Genomic DNA, 20,506 nt, shown 5'->3' on the forward strand with positions numbered 1-20,506 from the left:
AAAAGCCCTTACAAAAAATTGATACAAACATACTCACGGAGTTTGCCAAGATATGTATCACATATAAGGGAAAATCGTGCCATCCGGGTTTGTAGGTAACTGTCTGTAGTTACAATTCTTCTGTAAATGGTTTCATACTATACCAGCTGCACTAGCTGCGTACTGAGAATGGAGCCTTGCGGCCTAGGCTGTGATCATTCTGCGTCAAATGGAAACTTTTATTTGGTATTTGCATGCGCTTCTATTTATGATGATGTTCCTTCTGCCTTTATACGAGCTAGAATAGGAACTCGTGCATTAATGGTACGATCTTCTATTGTTATTGCGAAGCAAGTCTAAGGCTTCGTTTCAACATTAAAATGGTCTTTCTTTTTTTCTTAAAGGAGCCATGAAGAGAAAATGCAAGTTGGTTTTATTCGAAAGATTTCGTGTTTTATAGTGCCCCCAGCGCTTGTCCGGATACAAACGGTGCTTTATTCACTGAGAAATTACACAATTTAGGTTAAAATTTTGATTTTCCCGCTCAATCGTGCGTTTTCGTGGTCCCAAGTGACATCACGGGAACCGACCGCTCTGCAGCCTAGAGTACCTTCATTCACGCATCCGCCGTACAGGGTAGAGACACGTAACGCTGGCGCCGCCATGTTCGGTTGCTCGCTCGCCGCCGAAGCAAGTCATTGTGTCAAAACCGCGCTAAAATTATCGCCGCAACGCGGTTTACTGAAGAAGTTTGAATCATATTGTCTGTTTCGCGTTGCTAGGTCTCGTGGGAAACGAAAAGAATAATGCGTTGAGCCCGTTGGCCCAATTGCGGCGGCACGGGACCGTTCAAAGGTTGTCTCCACCCTGTACAGCGGTGTTGGTTTGTTCCCGCGTTTCTTTACGCTCCGTAACCTAGATGGCGCCACCATACCGTGGCAAGCGTTTGGTTTGTTTTTGCCCGCATTTAAACATGGCTTGTTTTTGTTCTGGGAGAAAATATTCGTTCCCTGAAACAGTGCTCGCTCGAAAAATGGGGTCACGTAAGACACCGTTGCTTGCGTCAATCGGCCAGTGTCGTCTGAGACAACCCCAAGCCCCGTAGTGCTGTGCAGCTAAACCAAAGCATGCTGTGCGCAGTACGAACAGCAGAACGCATCAGTACTTCTATGTTTACATGTGCTTTCGTAACTTCCACTGTTTGTCCCATCATTCGTATTGCTTTGTAAAGAATGTGCCCTAAATTTAAGCGCAAATCGCTAGTTCGTCTAGTTTGTAAGCTCTACCTAATTTGCGTCTGCTTCTGCCAGCCTCCGACAATCGCAGAGCTTAGCCCATGTGACATCACAGGTTCTGTTGCGGGAAATGAGCTGGTGGGTCGCATGACCATTCCCGTTTTTCCTAATTATGTAGCTTATTTGAGCGAAGTTTACGTTAAAAGTGGTGTCAGTATGATTCTAACGAGACAATCTTTTGAATGAACCAAACTTGTGTTTTCTCTTCATGGCTCCTTTAACTGACTATTCGTCCTCCATTATGTTACGTGGCATGCGCGTTATAGCATACGTCACCTATCTGTTATTGTGAGCATTATTTTACGCCTGCATAAGTATTCAACTTCTTTCCACCAGAAACCGCTTTGTATTCATGTTCAGCTTTTTGTGACACCTCCTTATTTTCGCTACCAGTTTCTCGAAATTCCTTAATGTTCTGGGTAGTCCTCTCACATAGTAGCTGCTGAATACGAAACCATGTTGTCTGTAAATTATTAGGAGTCGACAGATCTATGAGGTCCAGGAGAGATGAAAGCCATCGGCGAAAGGGTGCAGAAAATGAATTGATAAGATTAATTACATAACAACGGTAACACTTTCCAAGAAGTTTTCTTGCTCAGTTAGTATTGAAGTATGTTGATACAAAAAAACCATTTACCTATATGTTCCAACGAGCAACACAAAATGTCTGGAAAAGTTTTGACAGCCTTAAAGGGAAGGTGAAGCGGTTTTAGAACTGAAAAAAATCTTTACATTTCGTAAGAACACATCATGGGATTTACGTTTACGAAGTTTTTCTGAAATCCTTGCTGTAGAAGCCGAGCTACGCTCGATTAAAAATTGCCCTTCGCTCCGCCCCCATGCCGCGCAGGGAGCGAAGAGCCTCCGACTCCCCAGACCGGAATTGCGTCAAATACGTCACACATGGACTTCCGGCGAGCTGCGTCGGCTTGTGCGCAGGCTTTCTATGCGAGGTTCGGCATCGGGCAGGCCCCGTTAGATCCGATTTTTCTTTTGGTGCGTTATCTTACTTCGCAAGACGCAAGGAGGAGTTAGCGGGAAAACATCGGCGTGGGTCAGACCATCGGTCAGACCATGCCTGCGTTTTGTTCAGCGTACGGCTGCGCGAACAGAGGCGGTCGCGACGATGTTGTGTTCCACTCCTTTCCAACGGACAAAAAGCGCGCGGCTCTGTGGATGTCGCTTGTGCGACGCGCCGACTTCGAGCCGAACAAGTACAGTTCGTTGTGTTCTGAGCATTTCGTGGACAGCGACTACTACCAAAGTCTGTCGATGATGCGAAAGGTGGGGATGTCAATCAAGTCTGCTCGATTGAGGCCCGGCGCCGTGCCGTCGGTCTTCCCTCACAAAAGGAAGGCATCACCGCCGCCCAGAGGAGCCTTCGCCAAACGAAGAAAACAGGAGGTAAGAAACCAGACATTACGTCACGTTATGGGCGTATGGGTGGCAGGGCAATGTGCCTGTTTAAAGGTCGCATAGCGCGGAGTAGCGTGCGGAATAACGGGACAGCCTCCGACTTGGCGCGGCCGCCTTCACTTGCTTGCGGAAGCGTTGCTTGACCGCTCTTTTTTAATGAGGGGATATGTTGGCAGCTATCGCCACCATCGCTTCAAACTCTAACCACTGTTGTAGAAGTCTCAGCTTCTGTCGAGCAATCGGCACGTTGGGCGAATGCGCAGTAGTCAGTGTCGGCCCGGAGCGGCATTGCGGGGTGTTTTGCTCCGTGTGTAGCGTGCCGTCCAGACGGAACGATAACAAGAGGTAGGGGTCCGTCCAGACGAAAGTGCTGCGGGTAACCTTCCGTTCAGATGGAATACAAATGCGAGCTTAGCGTTCCGTCAGGACGGAATGAGCGTTACGGGCGTAGTGTTCCGTCCAAACGTAATGAAAACCAGCCGGTTAGGATCATATTGGTGGCCTTGGGACTTGGTGTAGAGGCATCGCCTCGGCTTGCGGACCTTGTAGTCCGAGGTTCGATTCCCCGCGGGTCTCTCTCTCTCTCTTTTTTTTTCTTTTGTGGCCGGGTCTAGCGTTCGCCTTACAGTTCACGCGGCGAGGGCTGTCAGGCTTGATTTTTAGCCAGCCGGCCAAACACCTACCTTTCTGTCTGCCGCTACCGCCCACTGAAGCCAAGGCTGACATAGCCATCGGTGGAGTTACGTCCAATCATCTGTAATTATTGGCAGTGATTGGCTCTGGCTAGTCAGTGAGCAGGAGCGGTTTGGCCGGTTGAGTAAAAATCAAGAAAAACTGCTCTCGCTGCAATATTGTGATGGTGGCAGCTTGGAGTTCTGTCCAGTCACTGAAGTTCCGTCGAGAGGGAATGCAACTCGCAAAGAGAAAAAAAAAGTGACATGCGGTGTGGAGCGCGACGTGGTGTAGAGGTTACGCTTCTGCTTTTGGGCTTTCAAGCTGCGGGTACGAATCTCGCCAAGTTCTCTCTCTCTCTCTCTCTCTCTCTTTTTCTTTTGTGTAGCCGTGGTTACTGTTTTGTAATAGCTATACTTCACGCCCGCTTGTCCAGACAATGAAAACCAGCTGTTCAGACACAATCTTTGCGGTATTTGGTGTACGTACGATAAACAAAAACATAGATGTAGAGGTTCCGCGAAGGAAAGTTTGACATCCACCTCAATGCAGCCGTACGGCACAAAGGAAAGCTGCACAGTTTTCTTAGAAACTGCACAATTGAAGAAAAATTCGTCTTGGTGCAGGATTCAAACCCAGGACCACCGGTTGCACCTTGGGACCGCCGCTTGCGCCATAAGTCGCGCCTCAGCCTCTGGACATTGATTGTAGCCGCGGGTTCGAATCTCGCCAGTAGTAGTAGAAACTTTTATTGGCCCATGATGCGATTAGGAAGGAAAGGGACGAATGAGAAGGCCGTGTCTTTCACTCGTCTTCCTCCCTTCTTCCTCAGTCGTCAGCTGGAAACCCTTGGATTCTGGCAGCAGCTTTTGCCATAACTTTTTTTTTTTTTGCGGTATTTATTGTGAAGGCTTGCTTTACAGTTCACATGGTGAGAGCGGCGGGTGCTGATTTACCAGCCAAACCGCTACTGCTTACTACTGACAAACCTGGCTCCGGCTACCGACGAAGCCGGAGCTAGAGTTATGACCGATTATCTGCAATTACTAATGGGGATTCATAATTAGCAGTGACTTCGGCTAGTTCGTGAGCAAAAGTGGTTTGGCTGGTTGGGTTGAAATCAAGGCAGACTGCACTCGCTGCATATTGTGAAGCTGGTATAGGGTAACAACTGTAGCCGGCTGCGTTATGTGAAATCCAACAACTCAGTGTCTATGCAAATAAACCTTAGGGCGAGATATTACTTATGAATGTCAAACTGATTATACAATGCCCAGATTTTTAACTTTGCCCTGTGAATGTAGCGAGCAGCTGAAACAGCAGAAAAATGTAATTTGCTAATGCAAGCGTTAAGTACAAATAAGAAAAACTTCTACAAATTGCTATGGTTTGCCTTATTTGAGTATTTACGAGAATTGTCTTTATACCTTCCTTTCCAGATCCTAGAGGAATTGTTGCTGAGCGATCAGGAAGTTGTTCACGACAGAGTGGAAGTGCCAGCAGACTCAGCAGTGCAAGACACTTTGGGTAATGTGGCTGGAGGAACACCAGTGGCCGCGCACTGCAATGACGTAGAAGCGGGGGAACCTGCACCGAATTGTGTTGGCATAACGGAAGCCCCTGCAGAAGCCCCTGCAGAAGCCCCTGTGGAAGCCAGTGAAGAAACTTCCCCGTCTCAGCAGGAGGAACGGACCATTTTGAAGCCAAAGAGACGCAACAAAGCTACCCAAGTCAATGTGACAAAGAGCACAACTTCACACTCTGTGCAAACTAAGCCTCGTTGCGTTTCAGTTGGTGAGTAGTGAATATGGTTTGCACTGACATTTTTCGAATTATTTGGAGACTACAGTATGAAAACAAAGGGCACCTTAACTCTGCACACTTAGGCCTGGTGGAGGTGGACTCATTTGGCCGATCAGTTCGGTTTAATTTAACCGTTCTCTGTATATAAATGAATATATCATCAGACCCGTGGTGGGTCGTCAGTGCTGTGGCACTTTGCATTAATGCGTGTTCAGGACCCTCTATCTGTCTACTGGGCCTGCCTTTCCTGCACCTGTGTTGACTGTCTAAGCTCCCAGCAGTCGGTCGGACTATAATGCGAGTAGGATCATGGAACCTTTAGTGTTCATGGAAGGAGACATATTCAGCATCTCATGGCCTGGTGACTCGGCCTGACCTGCAAAATGCTTTTTCGAGTCAACCCGTCTGCATGTACATGGCTGGGTTAAGCCGAAAGACCTATCAATCTCAACTTGATTCTCTCCATCTGTCTCCTTATGTCTTGTCTTGTTTTAGGGCAGTGCTGTATTCCTCCCAAGCTTTATGTACTAACTAGACCCCGTACTGGTTCTGAAAGTGAATGAAATCTTGTGGAAGCAACTCTGCATAAAGCAATATCACAATAATTAGTAAGTGCAATAACACATTCCTCTACAAAATCTTCAAAGTATGAGGTGCCTTTATAGATGACTATACCACGTAATGAACATGGAGTGATAAAATGCTTGGTTTGAGGGAGGAGGTGCATTTTGTTTTTGTCTGTAAAAACAATTTCTGAGGTTAATGCATGCAAACTGAAAAAAAAAACCCTGCTATGGCACAACACAAGTGGTGCTTTTTGCATGAGATTCATTCGAAGTTAAAATCAAGACTTCCATGACAGCTGCTTTGTAGCCTCTATAGCATCACTTACGACTGAATTTGGCCTACACCAACAGTTGCGTCTTTCAGCTTGTTCTAACGACAAAGCCCTACTGCAACAATTGTTCTTGTGTGGAAACAACTGAACTTATTTTATTAGCATGTGTGGACCACATGACACCAAAATCGCACTTCCTTTAGGAAATGGAGTGCCTACAACAAGGATTTGTAACTGTAAAATAAGGTTTTTCTATGGCCTTAGACTTGCCCTTCAAAGCAGCGCACAAGCTCTGACAACTTCGTTCTCGGCTCACGTCGAAATTGTGAATTTTATGATGCAGGTAAAAAAAAAAGTCTGGCATTGTACATTAAGCCAGTGCCATTTTTATTTTTTCTTTCTGCCAATCTCTTTCTGGAACCCTTTTTTCCTCATCCCCAACCTTTAGCAGAAAAGCATGTAGGTGATAATTAGTGCTGGCAAAACTTTGTTTTCTGATAAAGAGCCTTCTCTTTCTATCTCTTTCCTTCATGCCTTCAGGGGAAAAAATCTTCGTCAGTAATATCTAGTGCATTTGCTTACAGGTATTCAGGTTGGCGGAAGCTGCACTGAAAGTGTCGCAACCCAAGTGGATATGGTGCGAGATGATGCAGACGAAGAGGACGAGGACGAAGAGGACGGTGAATGGAGCCATTACTTTGATGACCAAATGCTGGTCCCTAACCTTGATGACCCCGACTACAGCCCTCTGGATGAACAGAGTGAACAGTACGTTAATTTTCTTTTCCTAGTCATCATTTTTTTTACTGCCGTGTAAATGACAAGTTAGTACTGTCGTGACTGTGTACCCTCAATTCAGCGGGAAACACTTGGATATTTTATCTTGAAACAGTTACTACAGTCTTGGGATGTATTTCATAGTTTGATTAGTTGACTGATTGATTGATTGATTGTGGGGTTAATGTGCTGAAGCTACTCTTGGGGCTATGAAGCGTGCCAAAGGGGAGAGCTCTGTATCAATTTTGACCACCTGGGGGTATTTCGTGGTCCATGCAGGTCTTGTGGACCAAGCCTTCCAGATGAGGGCAGAGTTTTTTTGGTTCAGGAGAAGTTCCTGAAATCACTCCTGCAAGTTTGCCACCGGTGCCTTTCACCGTGCCAGTACACGGTTTCCTGCGAGGGCACTCAAGTGAAAGTGCACGGACAGTGTGCTGCTGGGCATATTTTGTTTTGGACGAATCAGGATGTCGTCCGGCAGCAGCCTGTCCTCAATCTGCAGCTTTGTGCAGCTATTCTGCTTTCAGGCCGCAACCCAACTGCTGCGCTTCGAATGCTGGCCTGCATTGGGGTGCAAGTCGTCACAGCACGCACCTTCTTCAGTATTCAGCATGACCATCTGTGGCCAGCAATCGACCGGGTATGGTTACACCACGAAAGGTTTGAGTGGTTATGTGGCGATGTGCTCTTATTTTTTCCCCATTTCAGGTTTGGAAAGCTGAACAGAGCCACGTGCTCCAGGAGGCGCAGGGACGGCCTGTGACCCTAGCCGGCGATGGACGAGCTGACTCGCCGGGATATTGTGCCAAATATGGCACATACTCGCTCCTTGACGTGGAGAACAACAAAATTCTTCATTTTGAAGTTGTCCAGGTGAGCCAAATATAAATCAGTTGCTCAGACATGAGCAGCGTTATTGTCTACTGTATTTTTTTATATTTTTGAGCAACGAACTAAAGTGTTTCCATATTGCACTCTTTAGTCAAATGAAGTTGGTGGCAGCTGTCGCATGGAGCTGGAAGGCCTCAAGCGTGCCCTTGAATTCCTGGAGCAAAATGGTGTGGAGGTGGCTGTTCTTGTCACAGACAGACATGTTCAGATCAAATGCTTCCTTCGCCGAGAGAAGAGCAACATCAAGCACGAGTTTGATGTTTGGCACGTGGCGAAAGGTACGTTGTAATTTATTAATAATTGTGCTGGGAATATATGTTCTCTAATTTATGTGTATTAAATTATAAAACCAGGTATAAACTGTCGTTGCATGCAATTTTTTAAATTGGGGTTGTTTCATTTTAGGTGTCGTGAAAAAGCTTGCGGCGGGAGCCAAACAGTCCGGATGCGACGTACTGGGGCCGTGGGTGAAATCTATCTCCAACCACCTCTACTGGGCCGCTGCTTCAAGTGCCGGACATCCTGAACTTATTGTGCCCAAGTGGACGTCCATCCTCAACCACATCCGGAACGTCCATGTTCACGAAAATGATCTGTTCCCAAAGTGTGCTCATGGAGACGTCCAGCCAAAGCCATGGCTTGTTGGAGGTAAAAATCTTATTGAATGGTTTTTGCAGGCCTGGTGCAACAATATAGTCAAACCAATTTCTAGCAATACATAAAATGTAAGAGGGCACAGTAGAGTTAACATGGCAGCTGACAGCACTATGAAAGCACTGGAACCAGGGTGTCGGAACGAAATGTTTTTCGTTCCGGTTTCTGTTTCGTTCCATAAATAAAAATTCCATTTCGTTTTAGCTCGGGAAGGAAAAAAAATAATGGTCCGTAACGGTTCTAATGGTTCGTGTTCGCGCGAGAAAAATTGATATTTATGAAATTGTTAAAAAGGATTGGGAATTGTGAAATTACGTTAAACAAGATGAAGTGATGCTTAATAATCTTTTTTGAAAATATATAATTTTTGAAAAAGTCGTATAGTTGTGATCTTACTGCTGAAAGTTTAAAAGAGTCTGTCTCACGGAACACTAAAAAACTCCTGTTTTTAACCTTAAAAGAGATTCTGTGCGAGTATGTAGCAATGGATTAACGTCAGTACCTTCAGCAAACCCCCACCCCCCACTTCCACCGTATATATCCGCACGAAGGGATAACAGCATGAAAATTGGTGAATAATTATTGCGCACTTCCGCATTGCAAGGGTATTTTTCTAAAATACTATAATAGATAGGAGTGCCCTGCCCGACACTGTTGCTTCCACGCTGCTTATGAAATATTTTCCGCTGCGGTCTGGCAGCACTTGCTTACAAGTGCAACATGACTTCTAGCTGTTTCCATTGAGTGTGCGGCTGTAATCTGCATTTTGCGCTGCTAGTGGTGTATGCTGGTGTTCATGCAAAAGGTTGTACGCTTTCTCCTTGTTCTTATGTCGTGTTTTAGAATATTCGTGTTTCTTTATGTATCACACCCCCTAAACAATGCCATAGTGCTAATGTGGGTATTTTATTAAACTAAATAAATAAATATATAAATAAATAAGTAAGTAAATAAATAAATAAATAAATAAATAAATAAATAAATAAATAAATAAATAAGGACGCGACATCTGCATCGAAGCCAGATGCCCGTGGCAATCACGCGTGGACCTTATCAGAGCGTCTATCGGCACAAACGGAGGGAGTATGGAAGCAGGCAGCAAGCCTTCTGAAAGGAGAGTGGGTGCCATAGAGACGAAACACGATTTCATGCCAGCAAATCGACTGCAATTTTTCATTTCGCTGAATGGAAATTGAATCAATCCTCAAACACATGAAATTGCCACTCAAACCGAAAGCCGAAACGAAATTTTTTCGGTTTTGCTCTTGAATGAAGTAATAAATATCGTTACATTTTCGTTTTCGTCCCGGCCAAAAATTCCGTTTTTTTTTTTCGTTTCTCATTTCTGGTTTTCGTTTCGTTCCGACACCCTGACTGGAACAGTAGACATTTTTGAAATAATTACTAAAACTGCTTATTCATACTGCTGACAAATGTTTTGCTTCAAATTTTTAAGGTTCCAAGGCATTCAACAAGCTAAGGGAAGTAGCCACAGCCAGAATGCTGCTAGCTGACATGCCCCAGCTGTCGTCGTCATTTCAGACGTACGGCCTTGAGACCTACCACAGCCTGCTGCTTCACTTTGCACCCAAGTTCTGCCAGTACTCCTATGACGGTATGAAAGCCAGGTAAGCTTATGCCATCATGATTTTTTCATTTATTTTGTTTGCCATCATGATTTTGCTTGCGGCAGTTTGAATTTTGATTAGCTGCAGGCATGAGTTGGCACAGGAAAAAATCATGCCCTCTGCTGTCTAACGACGATGATGGTTGAATGCGGAGCTTCTCATGAGGGTTGCTTTGGTTGTTATCTGAGTTTGGATTTTGACTCGTTAGGCTTTGACACTGACTTCAATGCAGCTTTGACTTTCGCCATTCACAGTTTGAGTTTGCACGTGGAAAGCTTTTCGTTTAACCATTTGTGTTAGACGAAGGGGGTGAGGTGGGGAATATGAGTTTTTTGTATAATTTTGCACATCCATGCACCTCCCTCCAAATATAAACTGCTTTGACTGCTTGGAATGGCGCTGCCATGTAGACATCGGCTTCATAACGCGAAGGACCGAGGTTCAATTCCCGCCACGGGAAGCGTTCTTTTCTTTTGCTTCACCAGAACCATCAGGGAAGGTTGACTTTTCTGCAGTGTATTCTTGACACAACATACACCACCAGTGAGACTTAGAAAGCTTCGCTTTAAAAAGTTTCACCACATATGTGAACATGCATCGATCACTGATGCTGTTTCCTGATTTCTCGGCTCAAGCTTGGGGTGTAAGGCTAGTGAAGTGATCTGGTTAATAAAATGGTATTTACAGGACACAACTGGCAGCACTCCACCACAATGAAAACAGTGAAAGGAAGCAAGCTACGACAAAAGATGGCACTCCACGATTCACAGTGAGGTTCCCAAAGGGCAGAGGAGGGGATGCTGTTGCTTGCCCAATAAAAGAAGATGCCAGCTATGGTAAGCTGAGGAAATTGATTCCTCTATGCCAAGGGTCGCGGCTGCATGTGGCCTGTGGGTCGCTTGTTTGAGATTTCTTGGCATTTCATTCCTCAACATTTTGAGTGCGGCTTGGCCCGTGGAACAAATCGTGGAACAAATATTTTATATTTCAGAGTTGCTGTTCAGATTTTCAAAGCAAAAATTTCCTTGGTGGGACTGATGGTGTCCTGTCAAAAAACAAATGCCTTTTCCAATAGACTTGTTAGCCAACCGAAAGCTCTGATAAAAAATCTAAAAGGAAGGGCTTAGGGCCTTCATATTTTTATAAAAGACGGCCTAAATGCTCATGAAAAAGTTTCCCAACAATGCATTCATGTTTAGAGGTAAAGCCGACTTTGAGGGTATCAGTGTAAGCTTTGTCTTTGTAATCTGGCTTCCCCACATTTCTGTTCTGTATAGAAACATGGCCATCTACAAAGGAAGTATGATTAGAAAACGAAGTGTCTAGCGTTCCGTCCAGACGGAACGCTAAAAACTGCTAAAGTTCTGTCCAGACCGAACGCCAAATGAAAAGCAGCCGATTAGCCGCCATTTTTCGTTCTGGGATTTGGTGCAGTGGTTCTGCCACTGACTACAGCCGTTGTAGTCCGTGGTTCAACTCTCGCAACGTGTTTTTTTTTTGTGTGTGTGTTTGTGTGTGTGTGTGTGTGTGTGTGGCCGCGTGGTTAGCATTTTGTAACAGCAAAACTTCACGCCCGTTTTACAATTCACGCGGTGAGAGCAGTCGGTCTTGGTTTTTTACTCAAGCGGCCGAACCGCTCCCGCTCACTGGAGCCAAGGCCGACGTAGCCATCGCCAGTTACGCCCGATCTCCTGTAATTATTACCAGTGATTAATAATTAACAGTGACTCTGGCTAGTCAGTGAGGGGAAGCGGTTTGGCCGGTTAGGTAAAAATCAAGACCGCCTGCTCTCGCTGAAATATTGTGAAGCGGGCGTCGGGTGGCAGCTTGGAGATCCATTGAGATAGAGCTAGAGTTAGTCCGACCATCTGTAATTATTAATAATGATTAATAATTATCAGTGATTCTGGCTAGTCAGTGAGCTGTAGCAGTTTGGCCGGTTGGATAAAAATCAAGAGATACTGCTCTCAACGCGAGTTGTGTTTCCTCTGGGCGGAACTTTAGTGACAGCTGCCGTTCCGTCTGGATGGAACGCTAGACACAGCCATTAGAAAAAGCACCTCTAACTCTTCTGTTATCAGAAGTATCCCAAAACAAATTACATGGCAATTACTCGCTAAAACAACTCTACAAGCGTGAAACCAAGCTTCTATTGTGTTAAAACGGTTACTTAAAAATCGCCAAAAAGGAACGGTTCTGGATAAGAGAAAACATTCATTGATTATGAAGGAGCACAATACTATATGTCCTATAAATCACGTATCAGTGTTCATTTAGATCATTCAGCCACCGCGGTGGCTCAGTGGCTAAGGCGTTGCGCTGCTGAGCACAAGGTCGCGGCTTCGATTCCCGGCCGCGGCGGCCGCTTTTCTGATGGAGGCGAAAAGCAAAAACGCCCGTGTGTACGAGATTTCGGCGCACGATAAAGATCCCCAGGTGGTCAAAATTAATCCGGAGCCCTCCACTACGGCGCGCCTCATCCTCTGCGTTGCGTCGGCGCGTTAAACCCTACAAATCTATCTAATCTATCTATCATTTAGATCATTCGTAGGTTCGTTTACTTAGTGCTTGAAAAATCATCGCCTTCGTGCTTCTGTCAACTTATTTCAGGAAGGGATGGCAGCGTTTTGTCTCATGGAGACACGAGTATCTATGTTTCTGGAATCGGGACACGAAAGTTCATTCAGAAATTACCTGTATATTTACAAGATGTGGAAAAGAACTTGTTTCTTTCTAATGGCAGTGCTATCTGACGTTTCATTACCCCCCTTTGCTTCAAACTTTTTCACTGTCCCATCCTTTGCGGGACTAGATTTCGTGACTGGTACCGCTCACCAATGTGAGTTTAAGACCCCTGCTCTACGCAAATATTGCAACATTCTTATTTGAACTGAAGCATAAAAAAGAATGGATGAAAGAACACATAATATCAACACTAAATCTCTTGGTATGCGTCGATTTTCCCCATGTCTCTCTTGGCTGTGCCAGTATGGCATCTTACAAGCCAGCATTGCTTGCATTGCATTTCTATGGTACGATCTTTGTAACCTTCATGCAGGCTACGTCCAAAGGCTGCTAAGCGTCATCATGCTGGAAGCCAGTGAGCCAGGCCCCAAGAAGCAAAAGGTTGCCACTCCGAAGCCCCCACCTCTTAGCAGCAGCTTTGCTAAGGTGCAAAAGGAAGCGGTTGTTGCCAGCCACACAACAAGGTTCAACAACTAGCCGAAGTAGAAGCCCAGAAGGCGCTGTACCTGATCATTCCAAAGCCTGTCAAAGCTCATTTGCTATTGGGAGGCTGGTGCTAAGCAGCCCCTGCTTTATTCTTAGCCTCGGATGTCGTTTGTGCAGCTTGAATGAACTAGGTGAGGCCACACATGGCTTAGGACAAAGCAACACCCAAGGGGTGATAACATTAATGGCTCTGGTGCTGCATAGAGTTACGGCAGCGCTGTTACATAGATCCCCTCTGAGCCCGCAGCATAAGTAGATGTGTGAGTTGGAAAGTGCAAGAGGAAGCAAGCAAAGCAGCGTGACATCCAGAAGGTGTAGCAAAAAGAAAACAAGCAAAAAAAAACACATGAAAGTTGCTCACAAGCTGCGTACGGCTGCGTATGGGGTCAGTAGAACTCTGTCAAAGTCCAGTGGGCAATCTCAGGTCGAAAAGGAAAAGGCTGCTGTAGATGTGTGCCATTGAAAGCTCTAAACTTATCAATTAAGAGCTGCTGAACAAATTTGGATGTTTGCTCTCGTGTCCGAGAAGAAATTCATCAGGCACTACAATAAATTTTGGTAACTTTACTGCAACTGAGTCTGCACGTTCAGTAGGTTTACCTCAGTTGTGTAGTATCACTGTTGCCTCAGCCAAGGGTCACTTCTCATAATGCCGCATGTTATGTTCCTTATAGGAAAGCAGAACATGGTGTTGCGATTTACTAGCTATTGATTATTTTTTTGTGGTGTTGCTGGTCATGCATTATTCCAAAAAGCAATGTAATGCCATCAATGCAACCACACACATTTGTTGCTTTGATTGTTTTCGGGTTGCAGCTGGAAAGAGTGAGTGCTTATTGTAATTGTATTTTATTTTAACGTGCTTTCCATTCTTGCTGTGAACCATAGAGCTATTTTTGCTTGTACAGCTTTCTCTCCCTTTTTGAAAGCATTATTGCATGTTGCTCTTGAGCCCTTGTCAGCACTGCTGCTGGACTGAACACATAACAAAACCCAAACAAGTGTGTTCTTTCGTGCACCAGTGTATTGGTCAGCCATGTATTGCTAACATATGTAATAATAATAGTGCTGCCCCCCCCCCCTTGATTTTCATTTTGCTCTTTATTTTGTCCCCTCCCCTAAGGACAGACAAATTCCCAGCTACGACTTCTGCGCAGTTACCTATTGAAGCATGCTAACAAAGCCTTTCATTGGTTTTGACGTTTCATGGTACTTCTGCATCATGTAGTGCAGATTTGTTGTATTTGTGAATAGCATGCAATTCTTTTGTAAATTACTGAACTTTGTTTCTTTCTTTCTTGCATAGAAGAGTAAATGTTGGTGCTTTATCGAATTGTACACTTGAATAAATATGAATCACGAGTACCAATTTTTAAATAAAACGAGCTTGTTGTTGGGTTGTAGACAATGGTTTGTTATCTTTTCATGCACAAATCAGTAAACAGGACACAAGTAACATTGAAACAGACAAGTAGTGGCGATTATGCTGCTTTTATTGATACACAATTCAGTGCCAAGTGAGAAACAACACACTAACATAGTCTCGCAAAGCACGTTTCTGGTGATGAGAAGAAACCTTGCTTGCCGTCAAATCTAGAAATTAAAAAATAATGAGGTACAATTACTAGTTGGGCAGGCAACCTCAGTATCTATACTTACTGCAACAAGATTTCAGAAGTGCTTGAAGCCAGTGTAGGTCCCATCTGCTGACGGAAACCTTTTCCGAATAGCTGCAAGCACACAGCTCGGCAGAATTCGGCGCCTGTTCTTTGCCTGCTCCTTCCACGTCATGAGAGCAAACAGATAGTAAGCCCCATGCCTCAGTGCCCTAAGGAAGTGAAATGAAGCATATAAGTGTGCAGCAGGTACTGCACATATACTTATCTTACCTCTTCCTCGCCTCACTGCTGCTACCTGCAGGGGCGCTCTTCCCACGTTGAATGAGGAACACTTCCAGCACTGTTTTTTTCAAGCACACATCCCTAAATCGTTTAGATGTTGTAACGCACACAGGCCGCTTTTGCTTTTTGGTGACCTCGGTGAGCTCCTGGCAGCAGAGTGAACTCTCTTCATCCTCCATTTCTTTACAGCACTTGCAAGAACACCTGTTAGGAGAAGTAAATGCTCAGCAATATCGAAGGACGGGCTTGCAAGATCAATTTTCCTTGCACCCATACGAAGAATCAGTCGGAAATTAGAACGCGCCTGGTTCCAACCACGTGTGTTTTCAGTCGCCCGCCGCTGATACGGATCCAGCCCGGCGAAATGCACGGCAGAGGCGAGAGGGGAGGGAGTGCGGCAGAAGGAAAATTCATGGTTGATCATCACGCCTAAAGGTGCTATTTTTCTAGTAAATTTACTACCGATGTACACGACGTGAAATGGGCGTTAGCTGGGCATGCAACGGGTTATAAACGGCGCCAAAATTTGGCAAGCGCAACACCCGCAATGTACGCTGAAAGAAAACAAAACAAAAATACAGCTCTGCGTGTTGCCTCATGTACAGGAGACTATGCTCTGCTTTATTCAGATTGCAATGTATGCACGCGGACCAACGTCCTTTTTTATTACGCAGTGTCTAGAGTGCCGTCCGACGGCTCTTTACCTGGGCCTTGCAGTGCCGTCCGACGGCGCTGCAAGCGTATGCTCCCGTGCCGTCCGGCCGGTCCGGCGCTTGAGTGGCTTGTACGGAGCTCTCAGCACACGGCCAGCGCGAAAGAAAAGAAGTTCCTTATGATGCATTAGCCAGCTCAACATCAGACCCTCGCGAGTGCTTAGTCGTTGTGTTAATGTATCCCTGCGAGCAAGCGAGCCGAAATCAAGATACAATGTGTCACGTCGCAAAGCAATGAGGCGGCCTTCGCTTTTCGTCGCTTTGCAACGGCGGCGCCGATCGCTCGTCCCTCGTCGCGCGACCACATCGCAAAACCGGATAGTAAATTACGGCTTCAGAGTCACCTGATGTAGCCGGTAACGAAACGTTTGTTTGCACCTGCAATGCCAAACGGTGGCGAGCCGCCTCCCGGTCAAAGTTGGCCCGGCCCGCCAAAGCGAGCTCGCTGACCGGCAAGCAGCGTCCCGCGCTCACCAGCCCTTTCGTCAGTTGCTTCAGCGTACACATGTACTAATATACGAACAAAGTGGGACTCATCAGTGCGCAGAAACTACTTTGACTTGTCAAAGCAAGTCATAGCTGGGGGGCATAGCGGGGCGGTGGGCTGACTTGCATCTTTGTCGTACCTCTGTCGGCGAGGAGTAAATACCCATAGAGTTTCAAGGTTTCAACGTGGAGTTAAAAGGTGCCAGGACTTCTGCGTCTGCGAAAAAAAGTAAACTTTGCGGTCTGGATGACAGATGTTGTGGCGTGAAATCAAACGGGTATATTTCTTACTGCAATATAAGATGTTAAAAAGTGTCTGCTTGAGTTAGTTATTTTCGACTCTTCTTGCAATCCGCAATGCTTTCGGTACCATTATTACTAGAGACCGGAAGTTTAGGCACTAAAAAAACGGGTTTTAGGCGCCTATTGAAGGCGCTCAAAATTGAAATTTAGGCATATATAGGCACTAAGTACTACCATATAGGCATATATAGGCTCGAATAATATTTACTCAGGCGGCGTATTTCAGTGCAATTTTTCGGTTTAGAGTAAACACAGGCTACAAACATCGGTATTTTGAAAATGCAATTTTATTTTCTTCATAAAACACTCAAGGGTGACGATTTCAAGATATCTAGGGTGACGCAACACTGTGCGAAAGGCTGTGGAAGCAGTGGCAAACAAGCACCATCTCCAGGTTTTCGGGCTTGAAGTTGTGCCTTCTGTCAGTCAATATCGTCTTGTACGCAGAGAAAGAACGCTCCACATCCACTGAGGTTAGCGGAGCGTACTTGTACTTTGGCACGTTGGATGTTTTGATTCCATCTGGAATCGCGGTATGTCCGCCGCTCAAAACCTCAGACAGTTCCGTCAGCGTCGAAAATCCGGGATTTCTGTCCAACACAGACTTAAGCTTCTCTATAGCTCTGTCAGCAACCGGTCCCCTGGGAGCACTAGCGAACCTTTCCTGTGCGTCCAAAATCAGCTGAATATTTTCAGTCAGCGTTGTGCCCGAACTTTCAAGTTTCTGTATTGTTGTTGCCAAGAACGTGAAATGGGCACACAAATAGGCCAAGTCACATGCAAGTGTAACATCATGTAGAACCTTCTGGGCCCTTCTCACGGCGACACTCTCATCTTCAGCAAAGCTGCTTACAACAGCCTTGACACCGTTTAAGTGTTGGTTGTAGTATTCCACTGCCGTCAGCCAAGTTCCCCAGCGGGTAACAACAGGCTCCGGTGGAAGAGGTACACCCGGCAGCTGCTCCCTGAAAGCACGAACGCGGGAAGGAGCCTTGAGGAACACCGCCTTCCCTACAGCTATCAGTTCGTTGACCGAACTGAACGACTTTCGTAGCTCTTCACACACCCGATGAATCCCGTGAGCAAGACAAGTGACGTGCAATAGTTCTGGGTAAAAAACCTTGAGAAGTGCACCAGCCTTAAGCATATAAGCTGCTGCATCTGTGTAGAGCAGCAGTACTCGGTCGTCGTGGGCTCCGGAGGGGTACAGAAGCTTCAATGACGAGTTCACGAAGCGGGCGATGGTCTCTCCGCTAGTTTTTTCTAGCTCTTTTGAGCAAACCAGGAAGGGTGTTGTTTTCTCTTCTGCGTCAAGCTTTCCGACTACAAAGTGACCGAGTACTCGTCCGGTGACATCTGTCGTCTCGTCCACAGAAATCCAAATGTGGAATTCACCGATTTCTCTTCTAATTTCTTGTAGCGTCTTCTCGTACAGTGGTCGCAGGTACTCCTTGCGAAGAGTCGACTCTGATGGTACCTTTTGTTTGCAGTACTTTTGCAAGAAATTCTTGAAAGTAATGCTTCGCACAGGTCAGCGCTGAATTCACTTTTTTTTCCTTGAGCAATACTGTCAGCCAGGAACGATTGTCTTGATGTCGACGGCTGGTTGCGCAGAGCATTGGCTTGATGCAGTGCTGTTCTTTCATGCTGCTGCAAGTGGAACTTTTTTTCACAGGGTACCTGCGCGAAGAAAACAGTAACGAAAACTAAGATATTGCGTAAGGCACGTGAAACGTTGCTAGTGTACTTTTGCTTTTAGTCATGTAGAGTTGTAAACCTGACAATAGCTCAAGGAATGGCGAAGTTGGCCAGCTGCGCAATAGCAGGTAACCGTTTTTAAAATCATGATGCTTATACAACAATCCGACCAACACTGTGCCGGAAATTTTCAATAAGGAAGCCAGTTCCCGAATTAGGTTGCAAACATTGCACAACAATGAATAGCAGTTACCGTAAAAAGTTCTTAAAACGCACATTATTGGCAAGTTCTGAGCATTCAGAATAAATTTAGCGTAAGCACTGTTGGAGGCGTCACGTTTACGGTTGGTCCAGTGTTCACGTCAAGTGCATGATATCGTTAATTAAGATCAAGTGGAAAGTATTGTATTCTCACCTGCTTTCCGCAGGGTTGGCAGAATACTGTTTCTCCGTCGACGGTGTAGCACTGCGATCCACTGGTCCATTGCCGGATAAGGACACTTTTCGGCGTCTTAATCTTCGGCATTCGTCGGCAGGCTTCGGACGGATTACGGAGAGAGCAGAAACGCCAACTACGCTGACGTGCTGGCTGTAGTGATAGGGTCAATAGGTTTTCTCTTAATCTTGCCACAAGCTAGCCTCGCGCTGCCTCTCTAGGGCACGCTCTAGCCTCGCCCGCGTGCAATCTGCGCTGCAATATTCTCGACACCAAACAAATCCGACCTTTTTTTTTTTTTTGGGGGGGGGGGGAGGGATTCGCGAGCAATTTGTAATTGTTTTGCATTGTTTAGAAAGGCTTTTCGAAATCCCGTCCGAGGTAAATAAGTGGGAAAGGGTTCAGATTTATTTGCAATTTTTTAAGCAGAAGGAAAGGCGTGAAAGTCAATGTTGCGCATCTTGCCGAGAGAGTAGCTGTGCTTTCCCGCAGTACCGTCCTGGCCTTGAGAGGTAGGGCTTCCATTGGCCGGCTCCCTCGCAGGCTGGCGCTTGCGCGCTATCGTTGGGGGCGCTAGCAGACGACGCGCCGACGGAACCCGCAAGAATCTTTTTATGCCGCTAGCATTCAATAAAAACCCTTAAAAATGCTAAATGCAACGTTTTCAATTGCTCTCTTGTTTTCTTCCAAACAAGCCAGTGCGAACCCATTTCCAACGCCAGCGCGCCTCGTCATTTTCATTACTTCATACCCCCATTCACAAACATACTGTTTTCTATACTCGCTGCACGCCGACTGGTTGGGGGACAACGCGTACTCTTTATTTTCACCTTGCATGCCTTGCAGACTAAATTCGACGAGACCATTCCTCAAAACACGTGTTCTCCTGTCTGTGACAAAACAATTTATGCCACTGTTAGCACTGTATTATTGCGCGAACAATATATAGGGCATTTCGGGTAATATTTCCGTCGCTACGCGTCACTCTGTCAAACAGCCAGCGACATAAACCCAAAAACGGTAAAGTGAGATAGCGCTTAGAGATCGCCGGCTGCGTGAGTGACGAGAGCGACGGTGCTAAGAATACTTTAACAGGAGTGCGACTGAGCGGCAGCTGCCTCTGCAGACGTGCCCGTCAGTCACGGGGAGTCTCGGCGGGTCTCTGTGACTCCTGCCACTGATTGCCCGCGTTGTATAATTATCGAGCACGCAGCCAGTTTAGGGTGGCAAACGAGGAAGAAATGAAAAATACTGCGGCTAATGGCGATACTGGCAGACTACAAAAGGAAAGACAGGCAGCCAAAGCCGCTGCTAGAGCGAGAAAACGAGACCGCTGAGATTATTAGAACGCTAAGCATGGTTGGCATAGTGTAGGAAGAAGATGATGATATTTTTGTGGTTATACGCTTTACTGAGTGGGGTGAAAGAAACTCTGCGTGGCGGATGTCTGAAGAGAAAGGAATGAGCATCGGGCGAGGCCTCAAGTTAGCAATGGAGAGAGACAAGATGCTCATGCATTCCCATCAGTCCAACAATAGATTTCCTTTTTTTCCATCGAGATATACGACTGATTGAGGCAAAGTCTGTACTCGACAGCACAAAAAAGGCATTTATAGGCGCTTAAAAGCTTGTATAGGCACGAACCTCAAAATAGGCACGTATAGGCACAATCAACTATTGCTTAAAATGTTCCCCTTCCTTTAGTTCATGCTTATATGTTAAATAGGCTCGATACGGACTGGAATAAAAAATAGGCATTTTGCCTAAAGTTCCGGTCTCTAATTA

The 20,506-nt window shown here is 45.8% G+C and overlaps 1 protein-coding gene across 2 annotated transcripts; it reads left to right on the top strand.

Annotated features, from left to right (window-relative positions):
* Positions 1 to 2,218: 2,218 nt before the first annotated feature.
* On the top strand, positions 2,219 to 14,574 carry LOC144169283 (uncharacterized). 2 transcript variants are annotated; one of them, XM_077698360.1, is made up of 10 exons: positions 2,219 to 2,678; positions 4,802 to 5,156; positions 6,588 to 6,771; positions 7,060 to 7,420; positions 7,489 to 7,653; positions 7,763 to 7,949; positions 8,077 to 8,319; positions 9,782 to 9,953; positions 10,641 to 10,789; positions 13,012 to 14,574. In XM_077698360.1, exons 1-10 carry the CDS (start codon positions 2,349 to 2,351, stop codon positions 13,173 to 13,175), a joined length of 2,310 nt encoding a protein of 769 aa, XP_077554486.1. In that variant the 5' UTR covers positions 2,219 to 2,348; the 3' UTR covers positions 13,176 to 14,574. The 2 variants fall into 2 exon arrangements, with proteins under 2 accessions (XP_077554486.1, XP_077554487.1); XM_077698361.1 differs by lacking the exons at positions 2,219 to 2,678; positions 4,802 to 5,156 and having other exon boundaries at positions 6,743 to 6,771; positions 7,308 to 7,420.
* Positions 14,575 to 20,506: the final 5,932 nt, after the last annotated feature.

This window comes from Haemaphysalis longicornis, unplaced genomic scaffold (assembly GCF_048455015.1).
Source record: "Haemaphysalis longicornis isolate Haplotype H1 unplaced genomic scaffold, Haemaphysalis longicornis Haplotype H1 scaffold_2, whole genome shotgun sequence".
In the NCBI taxonomy this organism is placed as follows: Eukaryota; Metazoa; Arthropoda; class Arachnida; order Ixodida; family Ixodidae; genus Haemaphysalis; species Haemaphysalis longicornis.